The sequence below is a fragment of the Scardinius erythrophthalmus genome (genome assembly GCF_964197995.2).
Source record: "Scardinius erythrophthalmus genome assembly, chromosome: 20".
In the NCBI taxonomy this organism is placed as follows: Eukaryota; Metazoa; Chordata; class Actinopteri; order Cypriniformes; family Leuciscidae; genus Scardinius; species Scardinius erythrophthalmus.
In genome coordinates this window covers 37,988,357-38,010,236 of record NC_138240.1, presented here as the reverse complement: position 1 = coordinate 38,010,236, position 21,880 = coordinate 37,988,357, and the positions used below count along the sequence as shown (strand labels likewise).

At 40.3% G+C, this 21,880-nt stretch overlaps 2 protein-coding genes across 3 annotated transcripts in view; one reads left to right on the top strand and one right to left on the bottom strand.

Moving 5' to 3' along the window:
- Positions 1-21,880, top strand: part of cacna2d3a (calcium channel, voltage-dependent, alpha 2/delta subunit 3a) — a gene marked incomplete at both ends in the record, with an annotated part of 173,687 nt that overhangs the window by 138,381 nt on the left and 13,426 nt on the right. The window contains 5 exons of the mRNA XM_081349565.1: positions 13,916-13,977; positions 15,001-15,045; positions 15,354-15,416; positions 15,720-15,790; positions 17,540-17,615. Of these exons, the coding sequence (XP_081205691.1) occupies positions 13,916-13,977; positions 15,001-15,045; positions 15,354-15,416; positions 15,720-15,790; positions 17,540-17,615 (317 nt within the window). The remainder of the gene's footprint in view (positions 1-13,915; positions 13,978-15,000; positions 15,046-15,353; positions 15,417-15,719; positions 15,791-17,539; positions 17,616-21,880) is intronic.
- On the bottom strand, positions 539-9,143 carry lrtm1 (leucine rich repeats and transmembrane domains 1; the record flags this gene model as incomplete). Of its 2 annotated transcripts, XM_081349320.1 has the most annotated exons (3): positions 539-2,645; positions 4,701-5,294; positions 8,618-9,143. In XM_081349320.1, 3 exons carry the CDS (start codon positions 8,622-8,624, stop codon positions 2,167-2,169), a joined length of 1,080 nt encoding a protein of 359 aa, XP_081205446.1. In that variant the 3' UTR covers positions 539-2,166. The 2 variants fall into 2 exon arrangements, with proteins under 2 accessions (XP_081205446.1, XP_081205445.1); XM_081349319.1 differs by lacking the exon at positions 8,618-9,143 and having other exon boundaries at positions 4,701-5,304.

The following is a 21,880-nucleotide window of genomic DNA, read 5'->3' as shown; positions in this document are numbered from 1 at the left end:
ATTGCTCGGCTATGTGTGCTGATGTTATATAACACACATCAACCCTTCATATGCAAGTTCATATCATCTTGATATTCCAGCATTTCCCAAGAGCTCAGAATCTCTTTAGGTTTGTACCTGAATATTTACAGTGAGACTTACACAATATTTATATAACACATTAAGACACTGATATTAGGATCTGCCTACATGACCGTATTAATAACTGATAAGGCAATACATTTAATAAATTATGCAGAAGACTGTAAATGAAACATTTCAAACTGGTATAGTTTGTGTGTAAATAATCTGTGCCATCACTTTTTACCTCAGCTATTAAACAACCCAAAGTCGACTCCTATACTTAACATAAAGAATTTAAACACTTCTTTTAACTGCATGTATAGATGTGTGATGTATAGATGTGTTATGTATAGATGTGTGATGTATAGATGTGTGATGTATAGACATGTTCACATAAATCTTTGGCCTAACTAAAGCTCTGAGGAATTGACAATATTCATTACGGTGTAAACCGCAGTGGTACTGATACTGAGACTGACAGAACAACTCTTCATTTTCAACATTACAATAGATACCAGAGACCGTACAAGCGGAGGGAAACGGACCACATATAGGGAACTTCATTACGACAGTGTTTCTTTCTTCCAGGGTGTTGGTGGTCAGTTTACAGAACTGAGGTTACACGGGTCAGTAACCTATGGTACACGTGACATTAGCTTTGAGCTATAATGCAATAAACCTTGACTAAGATGTTCGACTAAGTATACCCAGAGAGCAATTTTGCATTTAAAAGCCGTCCAGACACAGCCTGAGGTCTAGGCTAAAACTAGGCAGAATTTGGGCTGTCAGTGAATATTTAATAGACGTCTAACCAGAGCCCACGAACAGACGAGTCATCTATGAGATAATATGTAAAAGAAATGAAACCAAACATCTTGTATTCACTGTTGACTTTGCTTACATGACGGAATATTATCACAAGTTATTTTGGCAATAATGACATGTAACCAAATTCAAGGTTATTTTGGCCAGAATTGTGTTACTCACAGCCGGACTATATCGGGTCTATAGTTAACCGAGACGGAGAAATGACGGATATTGCTGGCTGGGTAAGGAGTCCTATTAAACACAATGACGGTGATGTGTAGTGGGGTTCAGTGGGGACACAGACATTGGAATTCTGTTGTTCAAAGTTTTTGTTTTGACAAATTTAAAACAAATTTTATGGAAAATTACTTCAGAAATATTTAAAGTTCTGCACTATTTCTGTTAATACGCAAATAAGCAAGTTTGTGATTGATCAGGTAATGTTTGATCATCAGGTTTCAATGGTAAAGCGTGTTAATCTTTCAATTAAGCCGTTATGAACTTTTAAAATATGTTTATGTGTCTGTGTCACGTTTTTCATGACAAAAAGTTTGCCGATCCCTGAAAATGAAAAAGAACCAAAAAATACGAATGAGACCGTGTGACGGGAAACCATGTGAAATCTGCTGTGGCGTCTGTGAAGGGCTGTGAAGCTGCTACAGTATTGTGGCACAATTAAAGGGTAATTCACTGCTGGCATGATGGGCTTTTAATGAAACGTGGTTGGCTATGCAGTTGAAATGAGTATTTTAAACTGGTTCTACATGACTAAAGAAAACCGTTCCCTTTCACCAAAAACTTCAGAACCCATAATACACTGGGGGAAATATAAGCTGGCGAAAGGCGATTAAATGGGGATATCTGAGTGCGGGTAACATGGAGATTAAGCACACATTGTTCATTTACGTACACTACACACACTGCACAATACAGAGCTTAAACAGCATGACGTGTAGTCTCGTAATGTATGTTCGCTTGGATTGACAAAGAGCCGAATGCCTTTTCGCCAGAATTATCACCTATTATTTTTACTCTAGAAATGTGCATGTGCGTTTGCCTGAAAACACAGTTCTACTAGCCTGATTGAAGCTAAAGGAGAAGCATATGGTATCTTGATCAACCGTCTTTCCCCTTTAGGTAGGAGCTGTATTTGCATGTCTAGAAAAATAGCTGCCCGTGGACATCGCCAGTGCGGCTGCCAAGTGCACTGACTCGCCTCGAAGGAACTGAGATACACAACTGTGTGTGGATACTGTGGAGTGTATCCTCTGTGTGTTTGTGTTCATTATCTCCGCATCACTCCAGCGGTTCCTTCTTCTCCTCTCTTTCAATGTTTTTCCGCTCTTCTACCACACTCGCTTCTTTGGCTTTCTGCTTCAGCTCTCTTTGATACTTGGCGTTGATCGCTGCATACGCACATCCGTACACAGCGGCCGCCAACATCATCAGACACACGATGCCACACACCACTCCTGTGATGACCACGGTGGCGATGGCATGCCTGTAGTTGGCCGGCCGGGGTCTTTGCTTGGGCTCACACTCGGGCAGAATGCCCTCTCCCGGCGGGCTGAAGTCGCTCCCGGATGGAGCTCGAGGGCTCGGGTGAAGCTGTCCGCTGAGCATGCGGTGCTTGCCGTCCAGGTAGTGGATGTTGGCGAACAGGTAGCTGTAGCTGGTGATCATGCAGGAGTGGAAAAGCTCGTAGGGAATGTGTCGGAGGTCTCGCTCCAGCATGAGCTGAGGCTGGACGCACATGATGCTGTCCACCACTCCGCCTGAGAAGAAAAAGAGATGATAATGGTGGAGAATGCAGGTCATCTTCACTACATGTGAAGCTCAGGGCTGCTAGGCAGAGCTAAGCCTCCTGTGAGGAGCGAGCCGTGAGCTATCGACACCGAACAACACAGTGTAGGTTGCCTGAGGGAAATTTTCCCTGTAATATATTCATGTTGAAAATTAAATTTCACCAGCGTAGTCGTGAGCCAATAAATACATGATTTGATTATGTGTGATGCTTGTTTTATAGTGAAAAGGTTTATTTGTAGAATCATTGCCAGTGTTAAATATATTAATTATATAAATATATAGTGCTCTGCTTATTGCATCATTTTTTTTCCAATTATTTTAATGACTGAAGATATAAATGTTTGTGCGTCATTTTGTGTGATTAGTATTTTGTCATGCCGAGGGAATACGAACCAGGGTTGGATATTAAAGCTGCTCTAAGCGATGTTGGGTGACGTCAAGTACTCAAGTATTGTCAAACCAAACTGGATTTACCCTGTCCAGCAAAAACAGAGCCACCTGAACGTCGGATTGGAAGCCCTTCTGCCTGTGGAGTTCTCGCCACCTTTTGAATGCTTTTCTGATGTAAATTTATTTTCCTTTTCCCTATTCTTTGTTATTTGTTCATCGGAACGTCATCTCTTTGGTCGTGTGTCGGCCGTATCAAAATTCAAGAGAATATAATTCTAACGTTAGTCGTTGTCTAGGACACCTCTCCTCTAGCTAACTTCCCTCTTCATGCTTCTCTCTCCTCCACCCCCCCCCCCCCACCCCCTTCATGTGCATGCGCACTAACCCCCCACCCCCAAATCATTCTTGTCGGTGATTGGCTGGAACACTGTTTGTTATGTTTTGTGGTCCAGGCTGGGCCAGTTTGTTTTTCTTGCCGTTGGTGGAGCCTGGGCTGTCTACAGAGACTGCGTTTCTTTACAGTGTGTTCAGGGGACAGGCAGCTAGTGGATAGTGAGGAGATGTTTGCTGGATGTGACAAAAAAATGTTTTGGCCTAAAAAACGCGTGACATCGCTTAGAGCACCTTTAATGGAGGCTTGAGCCAAGCAAAAAGAACAAAAATGCCCCCAAAATTCAAGAAAAGGGACCATTGAACCATTGAACCTTTTTGAATCATGTCAATGATATTTTTTTTGTGTTCACATAGCAAGTGCTAAAACCTTTGCCAAGTTTTGTAAATACGTTCAAAATTGACCGAACAGCACCAGAGGGAAGTATTTGATTTAAAAGACAAGATACTCTTAACAAAGTAATTATAAAAAAAAAATGTCCCTGGAAATCAATTCCAGGGGCAAATATTAACCCTTAAGTTAATTTCTGATCCTAATTTGTACGCAATAAATAAGCAAAACCCGGACAGGGTGATCAGGACTCTGATGTGAAGCAGCTTCAGGGTGTCGAAAGGCCAAAAGTACAAAACTCATAACTGACCTGATGAAAATAAAAATACCTATAGGCTTTTTTTTTACTAACATAAACAAACCATGTTCAGCAAAAATAAGTAAATAAATGAGTAAATAAACTGCAGGCCACCCCATGCTCCGGCTAGCAATAGCCGTTCAAAAGAGACATGATGCAAGACTGATGCAAAAACTTGTTTCATGGTCTGTTGACTAAAGGGCAGATCCATGAAGCTCTAACAGGTGTGGCTCAAATCCGGAGCAGCTGCATTAAAACTGTGTGTCAGATGATCTGCCCAATCCAGTTGTGAGATACGCAAAGCGATCAACTCATCCACACCTACCTAAAAAAGAATTGAACTGGCTCAGTGCAAAACAGGGCGCTCAAGCTAAACTTCACAAAGAGCATAACATTAGCTTTATTTTCTGTGATAGGAAATCACAAATTATTCTGACTTTTTAGCGTGGGTTGACAATTTAGGGTGGAATAATATTAGGTATATATTATTTAGCACAATGTAGAAAGATTCGTACCTGAATTAATTTCAAAGATGGGACAATTAGCTATGTTTGATTGTTTTTGTTTTGTTATTTTAAAATGAAGACTCTACTGTGAATTTGAGGGTTTTGTTACCTTTGAAAGCAAACATCTCCAACCATAGTTTGAGTCCTATTAGATGACAGTCACATCTCCAAGGATTGCCCTTCAGTTGCAGAACTTTCAGATTTCCCAGAGCCTCCAGGTGTATACGGTCCAGCTTAGTTAGCCGATTGTAATGGAGAGACAGATGGGTAAGATAGTGGAAACTATCGGCAAGAGCTCCAGGTAGACCACCGATGGTGTTATAGGACAGGTCCAATATGGTTAGATTTCTTACTGAAACCAGAAGACGCCGGTCCAGTTCCCGGATAGAGTTATTGGCCAGGCTGAGGACCTTCAAGCTTCTGAGTCCCAGAAAGGCGCTGGTGGAAAGCATTGTGATTGAATTGTTGGCCAGGTCCAGAATTTGAAGTTGTGGCGTCTCTCGAAAGGACATGGAGCCCAGGCCTCGGAGACGGTTATTTTGGAGATACAGCTCCAGGGTGTCTTGATTGAGTTGACGTGGAACATCATAAAGTCCTCGTCCCCGGCAGTCCACCACTTTGGTGTGAGTGTCACACAAGCACTCCTTGGGGCAAGAGGAGACAGTCTGGAGTAATAACAGGCTGGATAATGCAAAGACCACACCTGAAGGCATAGAGAAATGGACTGAGTTACCATTGCATTCATTTGGCCTTGATTCTCAAACTTTGGTGGTTCTCACACAAACTATAATAATTACAATGACACAATCATCATAGATAAACCAGTCAAAAGTAGTCTCTAACAATTCAAATTAAAAAACAAGATGACCCAATGCTTTCTGCTACCCGTTGTTCTTTACATAGCTAGTAACCTACAGTGCACTATGTAGTCCGCTTTGAAGCACTAGTAATCTGGATTTGGTCATCTATGATATATTTAAAGTTGGATATATACTGTAGTACATCCAGCTTTACCTGCATGCATGCCCTCACGTAAAACAATATATAATATAAAGCAAAGTTTGGCTTCGTGATTGTTTATATCATTGCAAAATGTAAACTATATTATTGCACAGCTCTTTATATAAAGTCTCATATATAAGTATATCCAGCTTTACCACATACATGCAGTATATCTCAACTGCTTGATTGTTTATTTCACTGCAAAATGTAATGATATTTTAGACATGGATAATATGTGATTGCAAGTCATAATAGGTCATGGGTAAGAGCAAGGTTTATTTATAAAGCACATTTACAACAACACGAATGCTGACCAATGTGCTGCACATCAGACATAATGCAAAATATAACCAAACAATAAAATAATAACATAACTCAGAAAGTTTCCATTCTAGATTATTTTCTCATTGAGAGACTGGTTTGTGACAGTAGACTTGAATGATGCATCCAGTCAGAAGGAGTCTTCCTTTAGGATAGAGCTGAATTTGGTCACAATGACAGCTTCGCTTCTCAGGCGAGCACAGTCTGGGTGTTTTTGCCAGTGTTTCAGTCAAACCTTAGGTTGACGCGTTGTCTTATTCAGTGCCTCTTTCAGTGCCTACTCCCCGTTACTTGTACCACACGAGACCCACATGACTTCAATGTCCCTCGTTTTATGTGGCATTGTGTAACTGTGGTTAGAGTTTGAGGGCAGAAACTGTTTTAACAAGAGGAGTTCGCCTTGCTTCAAGTGTTCCCTTGCAAACTTGACATGACAGATGCGTCTTTGACAAACCTGGGGTCCCATGCGACTGACATTGAGGCATAAGCCTCATGGCACATAAATTGCCTGGAACTTTTGGCTATGTTCTTTGGCCTCAAGACTTTTCACGCAGGGATTTCACATATTGACCAAGCAGCAACCTTCCTCTCTCTCTTGAATCCAACACTGAAGTGACTTAAACTGCAGTTCATCGACTGGCCACTAGAGACAGACTCCAGAAGAGAGTCAATCCCATAAACCCGCATGTTAAAATGCCCAACTTTACAGCAGAAAAAAACATGTTTACAGTCTGGTTCTAAAAGTGGTTTTGGTCTATATAGCTAATTTTGCCCTTCATGAAAACTGTGAGGGGGGTGAATGTTTTCATAACTCATCCGTTTAAATTATATTAAGCCTTAAAGTTCTGCATAATTAAGGGCGTGGCCACTTGAGTGACAGGTGGACTGCGCTGATGTCACTGCTTGCCGTTTGTCTGCTGTCTGTTAGCATCACGTCGCCTCAGCTAATCCGCCTCGCTGCTCATTTTCGTTTATCCAGGAGTGACGCGGCCAAGATGGCGACGGTCAAAATCGCTCTTCAGAAACACTACGGGTGACTCACGGACACTACGCCCATTCTTTTCTACAGTCTATGATACTGACATGGGCTGATATAGCCTGGCACCAGTCATTGGGAGGTGTGGTGTGTGCCGGGAATGGAGGCTCCATCTTCATCCCAATCTTACCTGGCAGTCGAAGTCACAGGGGTGCATGTATGCATTAATTCCTCTGATCTATATATATATATATATATATATATGACTGTATTACTCATAGAATTCTAAACTCCCAGCAGGCAGTGAAGTGTTTGAGCAGCCATATGGCTATTCCCAACTGAAAGAGGGCAACAAAGAATAAATCTTGTTGTTTGCGCAGATGTGGCCCAATCTGCTTTAGTCTCCAAACTTGGTAACCCTGCTGATCCTGGTCTTGTAGGCTTGCGGGATGATGATGATGTGTGGCTCCTGAATGGCTCACAATTGAGAGTCCCTCTGTAATCTCCACAATGGCGCATGCACAGATCTCCCGTTTCATCAAGAGTGTCCAGAAACAGATCTATCTATATCCAGGCTCAATGTCTATGTTGAGGCAGTAGCAGCTGGTCATAAGGCTATGTTAATTTCGACCAGCACACTTCCCAGTTGGACTGTAGATCTCAGAGTGATTGGATGATTTCAAACAAAGTCTTGTTGGGTTGTGAAGGCCTTTGATTCCTCGAGGCAAACTCCACAAAAAGTATGGAGCGCTTCGGCTCGTCTAAATGTGTGTCCTCGGAAGACATTTGTTTGGCCCTCCTATGCTTTTGCCAGAGTTCACTCTCTGGATGTTTCCCCCGAGCGTCTTGAGTTCTTTATCTGAGAAAGGATTGTTTCATTGCACTACTATGTAAGTTACATACTGTAGAATATCCTTTAATTAACACTATAGGGATGATACCAATCAAATAAATTAAGTACCAAAAAATACATGTGTATTGTAAGTACATTGTAATAAAAATACAATTAATCTGAAGTGGCTTTTAGATGCATTTTCCCAGAGTTTTTAGTGCGGCTCAGAGGTGGAATGAGTGCATTTACACTACAATTACAAGTGCTAGAAAAATCTAATGATACGTACTCCGTATCCAGACTTTGGCCGCAGTGGTGATACTCCATATTTTGCAGAAGAACATTGCTGGGATGTAAGACATCTGAGTCCGTGTTCCTCAAGCACTATAGCAAGACGACGGTCGATGGTTTGCTCTGTCTGCGCACTTTAATATTGTTGCCCTTCTTACACAGATAGAAGCAGTGTTTGGACTGGATTTGTTTTCTAACCTGAAGGGTTGCTATATTAAAGACACAGACGTCAGACTAATGAGAACAGGGATGTCCTCCCTCCATATTTTCAAACATGTTGAATGCTTATTTTTGTAGTCCGATTTTTCCCATTTGAAAGCAGATTAGGAGCCTTTTAAAATGTTAAATGTTGATGGGCTCAGATGGAAAAGTAAAGGAATTAAATATACAGTAATAACGCGTTATCGATTTGACTTCACTGACTTTATAACTGAGTCGACTTTGCTTTAAAATTCATGAATTTCACATCAACATTACTGAACTGAATTGAATCATCGTTGAACTGAGATGAGCTGAATATTGACTCTGACTAGCGGCTAAATAATCGCTAAATAGACCAGAAACACGTTCAGTGTTTGAGTTTATCGCTGTTGCGTGAACTCACCTGTCATGGTTTCTCGAGCGTTCCTCCGGTCAGCGTGTCCAGGGTTAGTCCAGCATGTCCGATCAGATTAAAGCTCACAATCCCAGAAATAAGAACTTGTGTTACTGAACGACAGTCATTTTCTTCTCCTGTGCCTCTTTCTGTCTCTCTTTCGTTCTCTGTGAATGTGCATGTATGCCAAAACCGTCATGTTGTGCTTGGTATCATCTTCACATCTATTGCCTCATACATAACCACTCTCTCATTGTCAAGGGCCACTCTCTCTCGCTCTCTCTCTCTCTCTCTCTCTCTCGCTCACACACACACATGCACACACGCACACACAATGTTCTGTTGAACTGCTCTGACATCACTGAGTGTCCGCAGGCAGAGAACTGGCAGAGCGTGCCCTAGCATTTCTCTCGTTTCCTCACACACAGACACACACACACACACACACGCGCGCGCACATGCCTGAAGCTCCTTCACCAGCTCACGCGGTGTTGCTCACATGCACACTGCCTTCAGAAAGCTCTGACCTCCTTTGCATTTCCAAATGCTATGCGATGTGCGTTATCCTGAAGACGCATCACAACCGTCAGTGTTTGCTTTTCACTCACTGTTTAAACTGAAGAACAGGCGAAAGGCACACACACTCTGTGTTTGTATGATCACACACACACACACACACACACACACACACACACACACACACACACACACACACACACACACACACACGGGCCCCAAACATTCAAGTTAACCAGAAAAATCAGTCTCAGAACTGACAGCAGAACATCACGACAGCCGGGTGAACTACACTGAATAAAAATGCTGTGTGATTTACATTGAAACTAAGTTCACTCAGTAAATTTCATAAATAATTACTTGCTTTAATCTACAGATTGATATTGATATAGAGATTGATTAATATTTTACAGATTGGTATTTTATTCTAGGTTCCCTCCTTTGTAAATCTCTCTCTCGTTCCTGCCCAAACTGAGCTTTCCACTGCCTACCCGTCCCATCTTTGGAAAATCAACAGACGGTTCTGGCAACACACACACACGCACACACACACACACACACACACTCTCTACACTTGATCTGTCTGATATAAGCTCTGCTGTATTTATAGATATCACTGTGGAGGCAGATCTGACAACATTTGTGCTATTACTGTTACATTGACATTTGCATTAGTTGTGCAAGTGAAAATTATTGTGTGTGTGTGTGTGAGAGAGAGAGAGAGAGAGAGAGAGAGAGAGAGAGAGAGAGAGAGAGAGAGAGAGTGTGTGTGACTGTCAGTGAGTGTGTGTGTGTGTGTGTGTGTGAGAGAGAGTATGTGTGTGTTTTTGTGTCTGTGTGTGTGTTTGTGCGTGTGTGTGTGTGAGAGAGAGAGTGTGTGTGACTGTCAGTGAGTGCGTGTGCGTGTGTGTGTGTATGTGTGTGTGTGTGTGTGTGCGTGTGTGTGTGTGTGAGAAGAGAGAGTGTGTGTGACTGTCAGTGAGTGCGTGTGCGTGTGTGTGTGTGTGTGTGTGTGTGTGTGTGTGTGTGTGTGTGTGTGTGTGTGCATGTTTTCGTGTGACTGCTCTGACCTTGTGGAGAATCTCACACTCATGTTTTGATCATGATAATGACTAAAACACATGGGCCGTTCTGAAGGAGTCAGGAATTGAATGGATGTATTTTGTGATGTTCCCTGAGGTCTACTTTACATGATGTTCAGTCGCCATTTTGTCCGCACTCGAGCTGCTGTAGTGACGATGTATCGTACGCAATCCGGTGTTCTGTTGTTAGATGTAAGATTCTTCATCCCAGACACTGAGGACACAGTGGCTTAGTTTTATTTTTGAAGGTAATGCGTGGCGAAATATACCTACATTTTACGTTTATGTCTGCGCAAATCATTTCACTCCAGACTGCTTTGAGAACGAGGGTCAATACAAAACAAAGGCTTTACAAGATGCTGGTCACGGCAGTAATGAAGGGGAGGGCGCGCACTTTATTACAGTTACGGATATAAAGTTTACCAGTTTTTAAGCACCCCTGAAAAGGCATGAAGTCTGTATATATTTGTTTACTGTTAGCTGTAACTAGTGTTGTGTGTACTTCGCTGTGTATGTTGATGATAATGAAAGGGTGAGAGAGAGATTATGCATAAGACTTTAATACACACTTCTTGTAGTGTTTTATTCAGCTCTTACTGTGATTTTCTGGAGTGAAAACGGGTCCGCTACCACAGGCTTGTACTGAATAAAAGAAAGATGACAACATAGTTTATAACCGTAATTAAACTAAACCTGTTCTATATCCATACAGCACATATTCTTTGACTCATTATTGTCCGACTCTGGTTTGAACTGAACACCGCTAGTCCAGTTTTTGACATGTTATTGAGTGAGATCGGCCTGTTTTGTTGGAGCAGGACCTCTTGAAGCTCCGCCCTCTTGTTGAAAGGGGGCGGGGAGCAGTGTAGCCGGCGCCGACTACTGTTGTGTTCTGGTGCACTGATGACAGGACACACTCCTTAAGGCACTTTATTCTGTTCAACTGTTCAATTTCAAAGAGAGCAAAAGTTCAGGATTCTATCCTCGATCAGAATCAGCCTCTCTCAGTCAAGTAGAATGCAGACTGCACATTTAATCACATTCAAAAATCAGAAAATAAAATACAAAAGAATAATTAGAGAAAATAAACATATCACATTAGGCTCGTCTATATCACGTGTATGTGTCATATTGCGTGTTATCTCTGTTATTAACTCAGCTATTAACACTATGCAACATGAAATAAACCATCTTTTCAATAGTTAATACATACAGTAACATGCGCGAAGCAACATGTACACATGCTTTACATCTGGGCTTTTCAGTGCCATTGAACATTAATCAATACAAGAAAACTTTTTAAATGAACACATTATATTAACCTGGTATTGGGAGTACATACCTGTTCAATTTCAAAGAGAGCAAAAGTTCAGGATTCAATCCTCGATCAGAATCAGCCTAACACAAGACAAAGGAACTGAAACATGTGGGCTACGACACAAGAGGATAGAATGACGATCGCTATACAGCTACAAAACACGGGGTTAGCTATGTTAGCAATTTCTCAAACTCTCAAAACAGCAAAGTTCTCGGCACATCTCGATTAAATGTAAGTGCACTCATCATAAATTACACATACAAGTTACCATGTGCACTGAAACTAAAGTTTTAACAGGTACATCTCAAGTTTACATTGCACTGATGTGAACACATACCTCTCTGTCAAGTAGAATGCAGACTGAGAAAAGAACGCGAAAATTCAGTATATGACCACCGCTCTAGCTCACATCCAATAGGGGGCGCACTTACACAACAAATAACTCTCCCAGTCCCTATAAGCTACCATGACATGACTGAACAAAACAATATTTTGGTGAAATAAACTCACAAACAATAGAAAATAGAAGACGAAAGGTTGCAAAAATATTTGTCATTCTTTGACCTGTTACAGCAGCAGCTCATTTGCATTTAAAGGGACACACACTAAAACAGCACGTTTTTGCTCACACCCAAAAAGTGGCAATTTTTACATGCTATAAACAATTATCTGTGGGGGTTTTTGAGCTAAAACTTTACACACACACTATTATACCATTATACCGCATTATACCACCCCTTTAAACATATACACACTCGTCTTGTTAAAGCTGATAGATGTAACTTTTTAATATTTAAGCTCAGCTGTTGGAGAAACAGATCCACTGACATTCCCAATCTTCTCAATGGAAGTTTCCGACTGGCACGGATAATCTCTCGTTCTGACACAGTTGTTTTTAAGGTATATTCCTGTAGCTCGAACAGTACAGCGCGACGGTGTATGGAAGTAAAATAATGTCAAATGTTTTTGAAACAAAAAGCCTGTTGAATTGCACTACTTGAAAAAAAACATAGGCATTGCATTAATCATGCTTGCATTTTAATGCATTGTATTTTTAGGGCTTGCATTTTTATGGGCTGGAATTCAACATGGTTGAATATTTAAGCTGTGAATATTTCAATTAAAAACATTTTAAACACATTTTCATTAGTAAAAATTCAATAATCCATATTCACCTTTCATATTTCACTTCCAAAATATTCAAACTGTTTAAAAATACAACCTATAATATTCAACAGGCAATTTTCGGTCCATTGTATTTCGCTTTGCAAATTCGCTTCCACAAATTCAGTGGTTCAAATTCGACAGTAAATTCAACATTGACGTCCAGGAACTGCAGGAAAAGCAGTAGATTGCCGAGCATACTCTCCATCTGCTGTTAGTCGACCTCACCAGCGGGTGGTGCAAAAGCACTTGTTGTTGACGAAGACAGAGCAACAGTTAGAGCAAGCCATTCATTCATAAAACTCATTTACAGCAATGTAAGTGTATTTGTGATTATTATGACGGCGGTTTTATGTTAAATTCAGTGTCTTCACGGTTACAATATAATACAATGCATTAAAATGCAAGCATGATTAATGCAACGCCTTTTTTTTTTCAAGCAGTGCAATTCAACAGGCTTTTTGTTTCAAAAACATTTTACATTATTTTACTTCCATAGCGGTGCTAGCAACATCGAGGTCACGGGGTCGATTCACAGGGAATGTACACCTTCAGTGCACTGTAAGACATTTCAGACTAAAGCGTCTGTCAAACGCATAAATGTACCAAATTGAAGTCATGACATCATTTCATGTTTTTAATAGCCCCGGAAAATAGTCACGCGTTCTGACTAAATTGAATAGAATGCTAATTTTGAACGGCAGTCGACAGACACATATCTTCTCCCCAACAGAGTTATGTTACATGTCATTTTCTGAATATCATGAGTTTTGATGTTTGTTTGGAGAGAGGGAGTTGGGAGAAATTGGGATTTTATTTCATTCATTTATTAAGCCTTTTTGTAAGTTTGTGTCAGTTTGTGTCAGCTAAACTAAGGGAATAAGCCGCCAGAAGCCGTGGTGTACACTGATTCTGGAACAGCTGAGCGTGATGTTAGACTCTGAACACTAACGGCTTATCTCTGCATCTGTTACTGCATATATCTGGCAGGGTTTCATAAAGTAAACACAGAACGGCAAACGTTTCATTATTTATTTATATTTATAAGAAATAATCATTTTTCTGCCAAGCAATGTAGTTCTTCAGGAGTGTTCAGGTCAGGTGTGTGTTCACAGAGAACTCCACAACAACTTCGAGTGCGCTTCAGGGACGATCTGTGTTATAAAAATATTTAATCACGAAAGTCCACTGACAACTTTGCTATGGTTTGTGTCAATGTTTCGACAGCTGTGGGGATTCAGATGAAGCTAGAGTTCTTCCAGAGGAAGTTTTGGACTGCCAGCAGACAGGTGATAGTACACACACACACACACACACACACACACACACACACACACACACACACACACACACACACACACACACACACACACACACACACACACACACGCACTCTCACACACTCTCACACACTCACTCACTCACACACACACACACACACACACACACACACTAACAGGCGCACATATCTTTGTGGGGACTCTCCATAGACGTAATGGTTTTTATACAGTACAAACTGTATATTCTGTCCCCTTACACTAACCCTACCCCTAAACCTACCCATCACAGGAAACTTTCTGCATTTTTACATTTTCAAAAAATATCATTTAGTATGTTTATTAACCCATTTCCCTCATGGGGACCGCTGGCTGGTCCCCACAATGGAGGTGATCTCAGGTTTTACTATCCTTGTGGGGCCATTTGGTTCCCACAATGTAATATAAACAAAAACACTCTCTCACACACACACACACACACACACACACACACACACACACGCACACACACACTTTCACACACACTTTCACACACACACACACACACACACACACGCACACACACACACACACACACACACACACACACACACACACACACACACACACACACACACACACTTTTTACAGTTTTAACAAACCTTTATTTACTTTTATTTTTGTGGCATTTTTACAAATGAGGACATCACCCAATGTTGTCATGTTTAGCTAACTTCTAAACTATAAATGTCCAGTAAATATGGTTAAATATGGTACACACACATCTTATGTTTTTTAATTAACCTATATATTTTGTTACATTAATCTGTACAATAATAACTGTTGTTGCCTTTAGTTAAAGCTAAACATCACAACCCTTCCCAACTGGCCAGCGATGACATGAGTGTGTGTTTCTTCTTTAACGTTAGATGAATGATTTGAACAATTTAGAATTTCATCATAAAAATTATGTATTTCACAAGCGCATTGGTGCATCATTACATAATATGCATTTCTCACAGTGTTATTTGCTGTCATAATTGTGTTTATCTTCAGTGTGCAGCGCTTGACGGGAAGTGTTCTGTCAGCTGTGACGATGACGTGAGTCCATATTCACTCGTTCACTCCTTCACTGTACAGTCTCTGCAGTTTACAACTCTTCAACCCTTTAACCCTTCACTGTACAGTCTCTGCAGTTCACAACTCTTCAACCCTTTAACCCTTCACTGTACAGTCTCTGCAGTTTACAACTCTTCAACCCTTTAACCCTTCACTGTACAGTCTCTGCAGTTCACAACTCTTCAACCCTTTAACCCTTCACTGTACAGTCTCTGCAGTTTACAACTCTTCAACCCTTTAACTTTAACTCTGTTTCTCTTTAACCCTTTCTGTTCCTCCACCACATGCAGGATATCAACTGTTACCTCATAGACAACAATGGGTTCATTATCGTGGCTGAGGATCTGTCTTTGGTGAGGATCATCCTGTTTGCGCTTCTGTATACTTTACAATTATTATTGAAGTATTAATGAATAGTCTAGTCAATATATTATTCCTATATATTCAGAATTCGTGCCAATTATAATGCCCACTGCAACTCTGGAGGCTGTGGTAAACGATGATCAATCCACATGCTTTCTAAATGCATTCTGATGAAACATGAGCAGAAATAAAAGACAATTAATAAAACAATGAATCAATTTTGTACAATTTGTAGTATTACTGTTAATCTCCACTATTAGACTGTGATATTTACACTGGAGTGTGTCTTTCAGACTGGTGTGTTCTTCGGGAAGGCTGAGGGAGCTGTGATGAGCAAACTGGTTTCAATGGGTTCTTTTAAGAGGTATGTCAATGCTGAAAGAGGATTAAGACATTAGATTCTCTTAAGAATGAACAGTCGTTAAACTAGTAGAAATGCACTAGTGCACATGCGCTTAGATCCTTAAAATAGGGCCCTAAATCTGCTAATAAACCTACTTGTTATAATGAATAAATTATAACAAACTTTTATAACTGAGTTTGAGTAGATTTGTTTAGTCAAATAGTCACAAACAACCCTTGCTGTAATAGATTTACCATTCCTGACCAGTAGCTACGCCTAGCTAACTGAGTTTAGTGGCAGTGAGATGGTCAAAGTTCCCTTACAATATACAAATGGAGGAGTTTCTTCAGTGTTGGGATGTAATGTGGAAAACTGCCCTTCTAGATCACACGGTTCGACTGGTTCAGCAGAAACAGGTTTTCAACACATAGTTCTATATCACAGATCTCAATCAGAATAATATGAAATAAGAAATCATTCAGTGCTTTGCTCCTAATGAATATTCCCTCATATGCACACAGTCACACTGACGACAGAAGGACAGACACAGATACATAGACATAAATGAATGCAAAGACAGCTCTCACACACACACATGGATGTGAAATGAACCTTTCGTACACATCAGTGTTTGAGGTACAGAAAGAGCTGCAAGCAAAATTATAATTATCTCTGATTTACACTTTGATGTGATGTAAAAGGAGGCCAGCTCACACACACACACACACACACACACACACACACACACACACATACATTTTGCACACAGATACAGATCCAAAAGGGCATTTTATCTGCCAAGTGGTTGGTTACAACAAGATTGTTTTAATCATATTCAACATTTACGGGTACAATTCTAAGTTAAAAAACATCCAATTATTTGCTAATATAGAAAATAGACTCAAGTATTGGCTAACAAAATTTCCAAACTCTCACATTTTACTTGGAGGAGACTTTAATATTACTCTAAATTCTGAGATTGACAGATGGCCACCTACACGTGATAATAATAGAAATGCATATTTTAAGCTTTTCATGGACAGGTATGATTCAAGTGACATAGATGTAGTTTCGTTCACCTGGAGTAATAAAGACAACACTAGACTTTCTTGCATAGACTTCTGGTTAGTTTCACACACAAAGTGTGTTAGTTATTACACACACACACACACACACACACACACACACACACACACACACACACACACACACACACGTCTCCTTTTTCCACCTTTGTTGCCATTGGCTTGGCTTGCTTAGTTGGGAACATTCAATTTAACATTTAATTTAATATTCAACAATATTATTGATCTCCTGCACTGACACCATTATATGAGAACTGAACTGAGCTGGACGATGACATCACGGGTTTCTCCAGAGCGGATGTATATAAATTAACTAAACTAATAACTTTTTTAAAACAAAAATGAACCATCACTGAACTTAGCTGGACCGTGACGCTATTTTCTTCTAGAATTTTTTATATTTTTTTATATTATTTTCCTGTTATCTCTGTAAAGCTGCTGTGAAACACTCTGTGTAGTAAAAAGCGCTGTATAAATAAATGTGACTTGACTTAACTATTGCCGATGTTTATTGCACAAATTCATGTGTTCATTTTCTTTGTGGTTTAATATGTCATTAGTTCAGTGAGTTCATACACAAACTCATACACACATGCTTGTCATTGACATTTGCATTTTTGTAATGTATGTTTTATAGTAATTATGGATAAAATGCATAAATAATAATACTTGGATTTGTTTTCAGGGTGAATCTGTATGACTATCAGGCCATCTGTAGGGTGTATGCACAGACCAGTGACACGGCACACACACTCTTACACGTGAGTACTACACAAAGCCATTATACTACATCTGTTAAGTATTGCATGTATTCCTCATTCCAATTTTTTATGTTTTTCTATGGTTTCTCTCATAATTTTGCAAAAGCAAAACACTAAAACATAATTTATTTTTTTCACCTCCTCATTCAAGTGCTTGATACACACATTCTCACTATCATCAGCTGCGCTTCGGTTCTCAGCAGACATGTCCCCCATCAAAAAAGTGTCATCATATTTGCATACTTTTATGGACATATGGCTATAAATCTATGGTTACACTTTATTTCAATAGTCCAACTTAGACATTCTACTAACTATAAGTAACTTTGAAACAACTGTACATGTCAACTAACTCTCATTAGGCCACTAGAGTATTTTTACAAGGTTAGCTCAGGGTTTGGGTTAGTAGAATAAGTTGACATACTTGAAAAGTTATGTATAGTCAGTATAAAGTTCGACCTTTTGGCATTCACTTCCTGTTGACGAATGCGCATGCGTCGCGTCTGAACGCGTTGTTGTCTTTGGAGCTCCATCGATTTGATTTATAATTCTTGATTTTTCTCTTTAAACTCACTTACAACGAACATTTTCTACTTTTCCTCACCTCATAGTTACAACGCGGACTGTTGAGCAGACGCATCTCAAGCCTATTAGTGATCCAACGCTGGATACTCTTATAGGTTACGTCCGTGGATCACGGCTGAACGCGTCTTCTCCACACTCACTTACAACGAACATTTTCTACTTTTCCTCACCTCATAGTTACAACGCGGACTGTTGAGCAGACGCGTCTCAAGCCTATTAGTGATCCAACATCGGATACTCTTATAGGTTACTCCTGTGGATCACGGCTGAACGCGTCTTCTCCACACTCACTTACAAACAAACATTGTTTTTTCACCTATCGTGCGTCTACTCTACACCCGTACCACTAAAAAGACGGATTATATCCAAGACTTCAGTCATAAATTAGTATTAATATTGATAGCATCACTGGTAGCGTCGTTGCTAACTTACTGTCCATCTGTTAAAATGGCGAATATATCAGATGTAAGTAGTCTACCTTTTGGTGCAGGTGAGGACACATTTGAGCTGCACACGGTGCAGTCTGAGCTGGAAGCTGTTGAGAAACAGATCCATGATCTTTTAGTGAGACAAGCCGAGCTGATAGACCGGCGTTTGGCTCTTGAAGCATCACACGCCGATGCACACAGCGCCGAGCTGATAGACCGGCGTTTAGCTCTTGAAACATCACGCGCCGATGCACACAAATCAGAGATTAACGTTACTAACCCGCTGACTCCGACCTCGTCTACTCCGTGCGTTTCTCAGCATCGGTCCCGAGCGTCGAGGTCACGATCAGCCATGGTCTCGTTCACTCCGGCTCCAACACGCCACCACGAAGCCTGGATGGTTCCGCAGCGGAAGACGCGAGTTAGGTCTACACCTAGACTCTCTCCGACCCTCCCGGTTTTCGAGATATCCACACAAAACCGCTTCTCTCCTCTTCGCGAAACAGAACGGGATGCTGTGATCATCGGCGATTCCATCGTTCGGCACGTACACGCTACGTTAGGTAAAAGTAAGGTGCACAGTCAATGCTTTCCTGGTGCTCGTGTCTCTGAAATCGCTGCTCGCGTACCCGAGATTCTGAACGATGACGAGCGCGTCGGAACTGTGGTCTTGCATGCGGGAGTGAATGACATCAGGCTGCGCCAGACGGAGGTTCTGAAGAAAGACTTCAGGAATCTGATCGATACGGTACGCAGCACATCGCCTGAAACAATGATCATTGTGTCAGGACCGCTTCCCACGTACCGTCTAGGACATGAAAAGTTTAGTAGGTTATTCGCGCTAAATGAATGGTTAATGTCATGGTGTAATGAGCAGAAACTGCTCTTTGTAAATAATTGGAATCTGTTTTGGGAGCATCCTAGGCTTTTCCGTGCTGATGGCTTACACCCAAGTAGAATCGGAGCGGATCTTCTGTCGGATAACATCTCCAAAATGTTAAATACCTTTTGACTAGTAACCAAAAGTCCAAATCATAGTCTCTGCTGCACCAATTTAACTGATATAAATACTAGTGTAGAACATTGCATAGAAACTGTGTCTATTCCTGGTTTAGTGAGATCAAATAATAAATCTAATGCAGGATCTAGGAAAAATCTAATTGTTATTAAAACAGTAAATGTTGCTATTAGTAAACAAAAACAATTTCTAAAGCTAGGTCTTCTAAACATTAGATCACTCACATCTAAGGCAGTTATTGTAAATGAAATAGTCACAGATAATAGCTTTGATGTACTTTGCCTTACTGAAACCTGGCTTAAACCAAATGATTATTTCGGTCTAAATGAGTCTACTCCATCAGGATTCTCCTATAAACATGAGCCCTGTCTGATTGGTCGTGGCGGCGGTGTTGCAACAATCTATAGAGATATCCTCAATGTTACTCAGAAAACGGGTTATAAGTTTATTTCGTTTTAAGTACTTGTACTAAATGTTACGCTCTCAGATGTAAGAAAAACATCCCTATTATCTCTAGCCTTGGCTACCGTATATAGACCGCCAGGGCCTTACGCTGATTTCCTAAAAGAGTTTGCAGATTTTCTCTCAGACCTATTAGTCAATGTCGATAAAGCATTAATTGTTGGAGATTTTAACATACACGTAGATAATCCAAATGATGCGTTAGGGGCTGCGTTTACAGATTTATTAAACTCTTTGGGGTCAAGCAAAACGTTACCGGACCAACTCATCGTTTTAATCATACACTCGATTTAATTATATCACATGGAACCGATCCAACCGATATAGATATCATTCCACAAAGTGATGATATCACTGACCATTACATGGTAACTTGCATATTACGTACTCCTGTAATATATCATGCTGCGCCGCGTTATCGACCAGGCAGAACAATCCTTCCATTCACCATAGATAATTTTTCAAATTGCTTATCCGATCTGTCTCAGCTGCTCAGTGAACCCAAACAAACAGATGAACTAGAGGAATTAACTAGCACTATGAGCACCATTCTCTCTGGAAAATTGGATATTGTTGCACCTATTAGATTAAAAAAGGTCAGAGAGAAAAGTAAAGCACCATGGTACAACAATACTACGCATGTTCTAAAGAGAGAAACCCGTAATTTAGGGTTTTAGCGTGAATGGAAAAAAACTAATTTAGAGTTCTTTAGAATCGCATGGAAAGACAGTATGTCACGTTATAAAAAGGCCCTAAAAGCGGCCAGGGCTGAGCACCTCCGCAAACAAATAGAAAACAACCAAAACATTCCTAGGTTTTTATTTAACACCGTGGCTAGACTAACAAATAAACAGACGTCACCTGAACAAAATATCCCGTTACAGTTTAGTAGTAATGATTTTATGAACTTCTTCACTGAGAAAATAGAAAGCATCAGAACCACAATTGTAAACGTTCAATCCTCAATCGCGCCTTATAATTCAGCCTCAATTATCACCCCGCAAGAACAATTACAGTGCTTTACAACTATAGAACAAAAAGAGCTAAATAAACTTATCACCTCATCTAAAACAACAACATGTTTATTAGACCCTATACCAACTAAACTACTGAAAGAAGTGTTATCTGTAGTGGAAGAGCTTCTCCTCAATATTATTAACTCATCTTTAACTTTAGGTCATGTTCCAAGAGCATTTAAACTGGCAGTTATAAAACCTCTCATTAAGAAACCACAATTAGACCCACATAATCTAGCAAATTATAGACCCATTTCAAATCTTCCTTTTATGTCTAAAATACTAGAAAAAGTTGTGTCCACCCAACTGGGCTCTTTCTTGCAAGAAAATGACATCTATGAAAAGTTTCAGTCTGGATTCAGACCGCATCATAGCACTGACACTGCGCTCGTTAAAATCACAAATGATTTACTTTTAGCTTCTGACCAAGGCTGTATCTCAATACTAGTTTTACTTGATCTTAGTGCTGCGTTCGATACTATAGATCACACAATACTCTTAGATCGACTACAAAATTATACTGGTGTTCAAGGACAAGCATTAAACTGGTTCAGATCATACTTATCTGACCACTACCATTTTGTCTATTTAAATGGAGAAAAATCGATCATAACTTCAGTAAACTATGGAGTGCCGCAGGGATCTGTGTTAGGCCCTCTGTTATTCTCAATATATATGTTGCCACTTGGAAATATTATAAGGAAACATGGAATTAGTTTCCATTGTTATGCTGATGACACTCAAATCTATATTTCA